We start from the raw sequence: 10,951 nt of genomic DNA, 5'->3' as shown, positions 1-10,951 counted from the left end.
TGGAACTCCCTCTGTAGACCAGGCTGGCCTCGAACTCAGAAATCCGCCTGCCTCTGCCTCCCAAGTGCTGGGATTAAAGGCATGTGCCACCACGCCCGGCTGAAGTTTCTGTTTCTTTTTGTGAGAAATGGGTTTTGTTGTTGTTTCATTCAGTCATTTGAAACAATATCTCACAATGTCATCTAAACTTGCTGCGAGCACATTATGTAATATAGCCCAGATTGTTCTTGAACACACTGTGGTCTTCATGCCTCCATCTCCTGAGTGCTTTGGCTTATAGCCATTTGCCATCACACTTGGTAGGAAATAATAGAGACCACAAATTAACATTATGAAAACTGAGTTTTTAAAGATTTATTCTTATTTATATGTTTGTGTTTATGTGGGGTCTGCCATGTGCATGCTGCTGACTGGGAATGTCAGAAGCAGGCATCAAGAATCTTCTAAAACTGGGGTAAGAGGGGTTGTTGAGCTGCTTGGTAGGGGTGCTGTGAGCTGAACTCAGAGCCTTTGGAAGAAGAATGAGCACCCTTAACTGCTAAACCATCTCTCTCCATCCCATGAATTTTAATTAGACTTTCATCGAATAGAAATACTCAGTTGTGTAACCAAATAGTTTATTTTGCATATTTTTGCAGTTCACATGGCATAATTCTATGTAAGTGGTATATTGAAAAATTGGGCATAATTGGACTCAGGACATGGTCCAGTTGGTGGAGCAGTCTCACATGCGTGAAACCCTTGGTGTAGTCCCTAGCACTGCACAACATGGATGATGTGGCATCACAGCATTTGGGATATGGAGGCAGGGCTATAGGAAACCAAGTCTCAAAATCATTAACAAAAATACAAGCAGATAGTAAAGATTGTTCAGTGACTGGTATATATTATATTGATGCTCCAAGCAACATATAAATGAGAATTTCTGTTAATGTGAAGAAAGTATAGAAAAACCACATTCCACAAAAGTCTGACAACCTGATTTTAATCCCTACAACCCAAATTGGAAGGAAAAAAATTAATTCCCAAACATCATCTGAGCTCCACATGTTTGCTATATTATAACTATGCCTATTTTTTTACACTCCAGATTTTATTCCCCGCCCCCTGTCTATCCTCCGACTGTTCCACATTCCATATCTTTTCCCCACCCCCCTGTCTCCATGAGAATGTCCCCACCCCACCTGACCCCTAAACTCCCTGGGGCCTCCAGTCTCTTGAGGGTTAGGTGCATAATTTCTGATTGAACACAGACCAGACAATCCTCTACTGTATATGTGTTGAGGACCTCATATCAGCTGTTGTATACTGCCTCTTTGGTGGTCCAGTGTTTGAGAAATCTCAGGTGTCCAGATTAATTGAGACTGCTGGCCCACCTACAGGGTCGCCCTCCTCTGCTTCTTTCAGCCTTTCCTTAATTCAACCACAAGGGTCAGCAGCTTCTGACCATTGATTGGGTGCAAATATCTGCATCTGATTCTTTCAGCTGCTTGTTGGGTCTTGCTAGGTCCTTTTTGTGAGCGTTCCATAGCCTTAGTCAGGCCTTGGGATGGATTCCACTCTGGGCCTGTCACTGGGCCATCTTTTCCTCAGGCTCCTCTCCATTTCTGTCCCTGTAGTTCTTTCAGACCAGAACAATATAACCTCTTAAGATGTTTCTATATAATACATACCTTTATGTCTTAGAGACTTGCTTTGAGAACCAGTGCTTTAGATTTTCCAAATTAAACTCTCAGTACTTTTATGCTAGATATTTTTGTGTGGTTGTATGGTGTTTCTGCATGTTTGTGTGCGCATGTATGCAACCTTATCACTATAATCCCTCACAGACATTACCTCACAGTTAAGCTCTGTCTCTTTACACATTCTCAAGCCCATCAAATTGTTAGGTAGCACTAAACTATCATTACATAAAAACAAATCATTTAGTTATCAGTAGGTTAAAAAACAACTATATCCAGGAACATGTTAGGGAGCAAAGCTGTTCACCTTATGACAGCCGGAAAGAAAAGGAGTGGAAGGAGCAGGGCTCCCAGCTTCCCCACAAGGGCAGTGACATAGCTTGTTACTTCTACTGCTTCGCCTGTTCTAACACCACGGACTGGAAGGATGTTCCTTGGTGGTTGAAGTGCTTGCTTAGTTTGCTTAATGCCACAACACCATGGGTTTAGTCCTCACTACTGCATAAATACATCAATGTGTAAAGTTAAAATGAAGTCCTTTGTCAGGAGGTGAGACAGACACTACTATCTTTTGCCTCAAAATTGTGCCTTTTTCTCCTGAATCCCAGGATTACAGGTGTATGTCACTGTATGCCTAGAATGTAAATTTTGCTGCAAGTAATTTCTTCAGTATTGATCTTCCTTCTTCCTTTCCCCTTGTATTTTCACCAAGGCCCCAGTTTGCTATTTGATTAAATTTCTGTCACCACAACTCTCTTTTGCCTGCCTGATCTATTATAATTTCTTCCTCCTGTGTTACCAACATTGTCTAGGGTAATAGACATATTACAAATCGACTGTAGTCAAGAGTTTTCTGATGAGATTTGTACATCATAAGTACTTACTTTGCTTGCTTTTGTATGTCAAAATTAGAAACCTGTCTCTCAGAGAGAAGATAAGAGTCATGGGGCTGGGGAGGTGGCTCAGCAGGTAAGAGCACCCGACTGCTCTTCCAAAGGTGCAGAGTTCAAATCCCAGCAACCACATGGTGGCTCACAACCATCCTTAACAAGACCTGACTCCCTCTTCTGGGGTGTCTGAGGACAGCTACAGTGTACTTACATATAATAAATAAATAAATCTTTTAAAAAAAAGAAAAAGAGTCATGTATGCAAATTTTATACAATCATAGAATGCTACTTGAAATTTTATACAAGAGTCTTAATTTCTACCATTTGGATATTAAAATGATTTTATCCTTAATTAAATAGTCATCTTTTAATTTGACATATTTTGCCTGTTAAGCTTTGTGATTTAATTTTCTCTAGGTTGAAATTCTTGAAAATGAAATTATTCAAGAAAAGCAAAGTCTTCAGAATTGTCAAAATTTAAGCAAGGATCTAATGAAAGAGAAAGCTCAGCTTGAAAAAACAATTGAAACACTCAGAGAAAATTCAGAGAGGCAGGTTGGTGTATCTCACTTAAGCAGTTGTTCTAAAGTGAATGTTTATATGCCACTACAAGGACATCCACTACAACTTTGTAGATTTCAAACTAACTACCATAGCTTCCCGTTATGTATATGTTTGCTTCACTGTTACCTACAGTCCATCACAGTCCAAAATTGGTAAGTCATTTAATGTATGCAGCTGTTTCCAGAAGTCAGCAATGTGTAAATTCTAAATTGTCTGTCATTCTGAATAGTGTCATAAAGTCTTGTCTTTCCAGATCGCACAAGTTCCTCCTGTTTCCACTACCTGCCTATTACTACTAATTACCTTTGTGCCACATTGGTTTCATTCAAGTCATCCTTATTTTATAATGACCCTAAGTTGCAATTCATATATGTCAGAGAAACTATTAAGTCTCTTCTTAAGATAAAAAGTTTATAAAGGGGGCTGGTGAGATGGCTCAGTGGGTAAGAGCACCCGACTGCTCTTCCGAAGGTCCGGAGTTCAAATCCCAGCAACCACATGGTGGCTCATAACCATCTGTAACAAGATCTGGCGCCCTCTTCTGGAGTGTCTGAAGACAGCTACAGTGTACTTACATATAATAAATAAATAAATCTTTAAAAAAAAAAAAAAAAAAGTTTATAAAGAAGGCCAGGCGTGGTGGCACACACCTTTAATCCCAGCACTCGGGAGGCAGAGGCAGGCGGATTTCTGAGTTCGAGGCCAGCCTGGTCTACAAAGTGAGTTCCAGGACAGCCAGGGCTAGAAACCCTCTCTTGAAAAACCACAAAAAAAAAAAAAAAAAAAAAAAAAAGTTTATAAAGAAAGAAAAAAATACACCAAGGTTATGATAAATTTACTGTCCCTAATACTAAATTATCATCATCACTGTGTGTGCAAACAAAACAGTACATATAAATTAAGAACTGTTTGCAGTCTTAAGTATTCATGGGGGAGTCTAAAATATATTCCATCTGAATAGGGAGGAATTGCGCTATCATTTTACATTTTCTATCATTTTACATTTTCTATACCATATACTTAGAAATTTTGAAGAGAGGCTTAGAAAATTTTAATTTGTCAGTTTGCTTAATAATAATTCATTCTAACTTGTCTTCAGTAGAATAGCCCTGCAATTTTAAAGAGAAGTTGGAGAAAGTGCACAGTATTGCCACCCCAGTAACAAGGGAGCAATGTGATGGTAGCAAATATCTTGAACACTTACAAGTTTGAAACTCATATCAGGTTATACTATAAATTGGACAAGTTTGTTTATAGATGTATTAGGTCATTTTGTTGTTTATATGTTACCCAGTTAAATTAAATTTTTTCTTAGAAATGATGACCCATACACATAAACACTTTCCATCGATCTACCCTGTATAGGCAACATAAAAATTATTTAATGAATATTTATACCTTAATGTCTTTAGGAACATTTGAAGTAGGTTAATTCTAAACAATCTGAATATTGTCTTAATTGTAAATGCTTTTCTCTTAGCCATTCCTTCAGACTGTAAAATCCCTAAAAACATGAACTTTAGTGATTTGACAGTACATATACAAAGTGGTCTTTCAGTAAATATTTGTCACATTACAGCAGTAAGCCATACATTCTAGTATCCATGTTCTTTTCTTGTTAGTTTTTGAAAGTTTAAAGACTATATTTATTCATTGTAATTTTACATTCTCTTTATTTTTTTTTAAATTAGATTAAAATATTGGAGCAGGAAAATGAACATCTGAATCAAACAGTGTCTTCCTTACGGCAGCGTTCCCAGATTAGTGCGGAGGCAAGAGTGAAAGACATTGAAAAAGAAAATAAAATTCTCCATGAATCTATCAAAGAAACAAGTGGAAAACTAAGCAAGATTGAATTTGAAAAAAGGCAAATGAAAAAGGAATTAGAGCTTTATAAAGAGAAAGGAGAGCGAGCAGAAGAACTGGAAAACGAGTTGAATCATCTTGGAAAGGAGAATGAATTGTTGCAGAAAAAGATAACTAATTTAAAGATTACGTGTGAAAAACTTGAGACATTAGAACAGGAAAATTCAGAGCTAGAAAGAGAAAATAGGAAATTTAAAAAAACTTTGGATAGCTTTAAAAACCTGACTTTTCAGTTAGAATCTCTAGAAAAAGAGAATTCCCAACTTGATGAAGAAAACTTAGAACTGCGAAGGAGCGTGGAGTCTCTGAAGTGTGCGAGCATGAGAATGGCCCAGCTCCAGCTAGAGAACAAGGAACTGGAGAGTGAGAAGGAGCAGCTAAGGAAGGGATTGGAGCTCATGAGAGCGTCTTTCAAGAAAACAGAACGCTTGGAAGTTAGCTACCAGGGACTAGACACAGAAAATCAAAGACTACAAAAAGCTCTAGAAAATAGCAATAAAAAAATCCAACAGTTAGAGAGTGAGCTACAAGACTTAGAGATGGAAAATCAAACATTACAAAAAAGCCTAGAGGAACTGAAAATATCTAGCAAAAGACTGGAACAACTAGAAAAAGAAAACAAGTCATTAGAGCAAGAGACATCTCAACTTGAAAAGGACAAGAAACAATTGGAGAAGGAAAATAAACGACTCCGACAACAAGCAGAAATAAAAGATACCACATTAGAAGAAAATAATGTGAAAATTGGGAATTTGGAAAAAGAAAACAAAACTTTATTCAAAGAAATTAATGTATATAAAGAGTCCTGTATTCGTCTAAAAGAATTAGAAAAAGAAAATAAAGAGCTTGTAAAAAGAGCAACTATTGATATTAAAACCTTGGTTACGTTACGTGAGGTAAATATATTTACCTAAACTTAAGACAATCATTTTTTTATATTTTAGCCCACATTTTATTGAACCCATCAGTAACTTGTGACATCTCTTGTGTATTTCAGTTCAATTTTGGAACTAGAACTAGAAACTACTTCTAAGTTCCTATTCAGTTGACATTTTAAATTGTATTTTTAAAATTGTTAGTACTAAGGTATAAATGACTAAAGCAAGTGTTTTTACCAGGTACTTGGCTAAGGATTCACATGTAAGTGGTACTCAAGTAAATTTATATGATTTTTCACACCCAGTCATTTAAATATTATTTTTTTCTTTCATATTAGCAAATAGGTTCAGAAATATTAACTTACTCAGAAACACACAGTTAATAAAAGAATAGAGTTTCTGCATTTAATCTCAGATCTTTCAAACTCCAAAGCTTTGTCATGTTTGAGAAGCCTGAGAATGAAAATCAGGTTTAACTTAAAGCCGGGCCTGGTGGCGCAGGCCTTTAATCCCAGCACTCGGGAGGCAGAGGCAGGCGGATTTCTGAGTTTGAGGCCAGCCTGGTCTACCAAGTGAGTTCCAGAATAGCCAGAGCTATACAGAGAAACCCTGTCTCGAAAAACCAAAAAAAAAAAAAAAAAAAAAAAAAATTTCAACATTGAACTATTGAGAGTTCTTTCATTTGTAAGATTTACTTTGTGATATTTTCTGTAATATGTGATAGGTTCATACACTAGATAATAGCTTACTTTTTTCCTCACACATAAGTGCTTCATTAAAGTCCATGAGTGTGTTGGAGGTTCCCTTATGGTTTTCAAACCCCTGTTGTTTGTTTACCAGGAAAGTTTCTCCTAGAAACTCTTTTATAACATTAGCATTATAAAGAAGTAGCAACACACACAAAAGAGTTTATTTCTATTAAAAATGTTTTTTCAAAAAATATTTTGAGCAAGAAAAAATGTTTTTATTGGATATTTTATTTCTTTACATTTCAAACTTTATCCCGTTTCCCGGTTTCCCCTCAGAAACCCCCTATCCCATCCCTCCCCCTGCTTCTATGAGGGTGCTCACCCACCCAACCACTCCTGTCTCCCTGCCCTTGCATTGCCCAACACTGGGGCAGTGAGCCTTCACAGGACCAAGGGCTTCTCTTCCCATTGATGCCAGACAAGGCCATCCTCTGCTCCATATGCAGTTGGAGCCATGGGTCCTCCATGTGTGCTCTTTGGTTGGTGGTTTAGAGTCAGCACTGTGATGTTCTTTCTGTTCTTCTTTATTGTTTCAGTAATGGCCCCATGTGCACAGACCAGTATCTAGCTCACCTTGAACACTGCCACTTCCGCTACGTAGGTGGCTGGAGCCATGGGTCACTTCATGTGTACTCTTTGGTTGGTGGTTTAGTCCAAGAGAAGATTTTTAAGAAATGATTTAGCTTGTTTATAATGTACTACTTCACTGCTTGTTGGAAGGTGTCAGTCACACTTCTTACCTGGTTCAAATTATGTCTTATTGGGTTGTAGTTATTAGAATCTTGACTGACGCTCTTTTCTTGATACTTGAATGAGTTGTATGTTCTTTCATTCTTTTTAAAATAAGGATTTAGTCAGTGAAAAATTGAAGACACAACAAATGAACAATGATCTTGAGAAATTAACTCATGAGCTTGAGAAGATCGGTTTAAATAAAGAGCGGCTCCTACACGATGAGCAGAGCACTGATGATAGGTAAGTGGGATGTGGAGAAAGTTCTGAAAGATGTGGAGTGAAAGGAAAATATATTGAAATGCAATTAATTTATGAAAATGATGTGGAAAGTAAAATTTTGACAAACTGCATAAAATTCCTATTTAACTTTATTAATGGTTGATTCAGACTTGTTTTAAATTTCTGTTCTTTGTTAATCATAGTCTTTTAATTAGGATTAATGTGATATTTAAGAAGTATCTACAGAGCCACTTGTTTCAGATAGACAAGAGATCTACTCTTAAGAAAACAGTTTTGTGGGCCAGTAAGACGGCTCATTAGGTAAAAGCCAAGGCCAAATCTCATAACCTAACCCTGATTCTCGAGGCGTACCTAGTAAGAAAAATAAGATTTCCCAAGTTTTCTTCTGACCTCTATACGCATGGTGTGGCACACGTGCCCCCACACATATACACACCATGTGTGCACATACACACACACACATACACAAACAACTATAATTAAACTTTTTCTATAAGAATATTTAGGAAAAAAAAACCCAAAGCTGGGTAGTGGTGCTATATACCTTTAATCCCAGCACTCAGAGGCAGGCAGATTTCTGAGTCTATGACCAGCCTTATCTATATAATGAGTTCCAGGCCAGCCAAGGCTACACTGAGAAAACCTGTTAACACTTGTTGACCTGTTCTCTTCCCAACACCATCTGTTATTCTAGTTCCATGGATCTGACACTTTTCTGACCTCTGTGGGCATCAGGCATGGATATAAGTGTATATTCAGGGAAAAAATACATACCATAAAATAAATACATCTTAAAAATATTTAAATTTAAAAATAAGTCAGACAAATATTATTAAATTTCTAAGGAAATTTTGTATTTGATTTAATCAGAATGTTAATTGCCAATTTAATTATCTTAATATAGGTGTCAAATATGTATTATTTTTTAATCAGATTACCTACTGTTTATGAAACATTTCATGTTTTTGGCAAACCATGTATTGGCCTAAGTAACACTTTCATTAAAATTAATGAGCCCAGTTTAGACAGACCCTTTTTAAGACTTACCACCTCTTCCCAAGCTTTAATTCATATAGGTAGCCAGTATTGATTGATTCTTAGAACAATTTAAAACATGCAACCAAGATATAATAACATTCATTATCCCACATTTCTTTATATAAAGAAAGATTTTGGGATAGAAACCATATATTGTAAACTAAAACTTTTAGGAAATGAGATCAAAAATATTTAATAACTAATTAAATTTAGGAAAAATAGAAAAGAGTGTTCTGTTTTAAGCCACTAAATGTTTTCTTTCATTTGACTAGTAAGTAAGTTAAAAATAGAATAAAGGCTCACAGGTACAAACACTTTTTTAGTCTTTCATCTCCATTTTGGAATTTTTGTCAATTTCAGGTGATGTTCCTAATTCCTTTGTTTCTCTTCTATCTTTCTAATTAATGTTACTACCACTTTGAAGATACTATCATTAAAGCACATATAGCTTACTGGTGGGATCAAGTATATCAATACATAACACAGTAAGTTTATTGTCAGCATGGTGAACAGATGTAATTCTTTTTTCTTTTTTTTTTTTGAACAAGCTTTTCTGTGATTTATTGTGTATTATCACTGTGCATACACATTTGCTATAATGCTATTATAACTTTAGTGATCTATCACTAAAGTTTAGTGATCTATCACATCACCTAGTCCCACGCCCTCTACATTTCTAATTCTAATTTTCTACGAATAAAATCTGGAGTGTAAAATAAATAAACAAATAAATAAAAGAAAAAAAAAGAAGAAAACTTTTTTTCCAAAGATTCAGCAAATGAGTAAATCCCCTAAGAAAGTAAGTGTCTATTTTCTCAGTTTTCCATGGATGGTGTTTAGCTGGTTCAACGTTAAAAGCTGTGAGGAGCCTGTAGATATGACTCAGCCAGTGGACACTACTTTAAACACAGAGGTTCTAATTTGATTCATGAAGCCCACATTTTAGAAGGAGAGTTCCACTCTCAGAATTTGTCCTCTGATCCTTGGCATACAGACACAGAAACACATAACAAATAAATAAAACGTAATTAAAGAGAAGTTGACTGGTAATATACATTGGATATCATATACAAGAGCTGAATTACTTTCAAGAAAACTAGTGTTAAACATTGGGGATTAAAATATGAAGTCTAGAGTCGGGCGTGGTGATGCACGCCTTTAATCCCAGCACTCGGGAGGCAGAGGCAGGCGGATTTTTGAGTTCGAGGCCAGCCTGGTCTACAAAGTGAGTTCCAGGACAGCCAGGGCTATACAGAGAAACCTTGTCTCGAAAAACCAAAAAAAGAAAAAAGACAAAAGAAATCTAGAGATAGCAGTAAAGGGACAGTACATATAAAGTACATATAGCCAATAGCTGCAGCAGTGGATCCCAGTAGAAAATGTCATAGGGAACTTTACAGACTTACATTTCAGGTTGAGTTGACCTGGAATAGCTGTGAATTAAGAGTTTATCTAGACTACTGATTTGTTGTTGTAATTATTGTTATTATCATGAATATTTTTTAAAATGACGTTATTTTTCGTGTACATCCTTAAGTCCACGAATTTACAACATTTGTCTTCTCATGTGGAAATTCTTCATTTATTGATGCACTTTTTTAATGAATAAGCACTGAGTCATCTGAACATACAGTGATTGTAAATAAACCAAGTTGTCTATGTAATTTTACTATTTAGTTTGAATTGCTAGAAAATAAGAAATAAGAAGAGTAAAGCCAAAGATGGTTATTACATTCTTTAAATAGTAAGGTAAAAGTCAGAAATGTCTTTCTTTTAGTTGTATGATTATATGTAGAGCGTGCTTACTATGAATATATATGGCACCTTACTGTTTTGCTAAGGTTACTATTGCATCAGGGTTTCAGATGTAATTCCTTTTGTCTCTTTATCCTGATTTCTTTTTCAATATAATTGTTTCTTTGGGTTTATAATTTCAGTAATTTTATATGCTCACTTGAGATTTTTATTTTTCTCTTCTTACAGTACAACACTACCAGAACTGTCTAAAGCAGTTCAGACATCAAAAATTAAACACAGCTAAAATCAGACTTTGTGAATGTATTAAAAAAATAAAAAAATAAAAAAAATAAAAAAAACTATTATAGGGGCTGAAGAGATGTCTTATTGCTAAGAGCACTGGGTGCTCTTCCAGAGGACTCGGGTTGAGTTCCTAGCATCCACATGGCAGCTCACAACTATCTGTAACTACAGTTCCAGGGATCTAATTACTCTTTTGGCCTCTTCAGGCACTGCACATGTAGCATATACACACTTGTGCACATAAAATAAAAATAAACCTCAAACTTTTA

At 35.9% G+C, this 10,951-nt stretch overlaps 1 protein-coding gene across 5 annotated transcripts in view; it reads left to right on the top strand.

Annotated features, from left to right (window-relative positions):
• Nucleotides 1-10,951, top strand: part of Ccdc88a (coiled-coil domain containing 88A) — a 134,317-nt gene that overhangs the window by 86,951 nt on the left and 36,415 nt on the right. For all 5 annotated transcript variants that reach the window (XR_003845015.1, XM_021210606.2, XM_021210605.2 and 2 more), the window contains exons 14-16: nucleotides 2,990-3,127; nucleotides 4,828-5,898; nucleotides 7,477-7,604. Coding sequence is in view for 4 of the 5 variants with exons in the window: in XM_021210606.2 (XP_021066265.1) it covers nucleotides 2,990-3,127; nucleotides 4,828-5,898; nucleotides 7,477-7,604 (1,337 nt within the window). In the remaining variant the exon portion in view is untranslated. The remainder of the gene's footprint in view (nucleotides 1-2,989; nucleotides 3,128-4,827; nucleotides 5,899-7,476; nucleotides 7,605-10,951) is intronic.

This window comes from Mus pahari, chromosome 13 (genome assembly GCF_900095145.1).
Source record: "Mus pahari chromosome 13, PAHARI_EIJ_v1.1, whole genome shotgun sequence".
In the NCBI taxonomy this organism is placed as follows: domain Eukaryota; kingdom Metazoa; phylum Chordata; class Mammalia; order Rodentia; family Muridae; genus Mus; species Mus pahari.
This window is presented reverse-complemented; position numbering and strand designations above follow the sequence as displayed.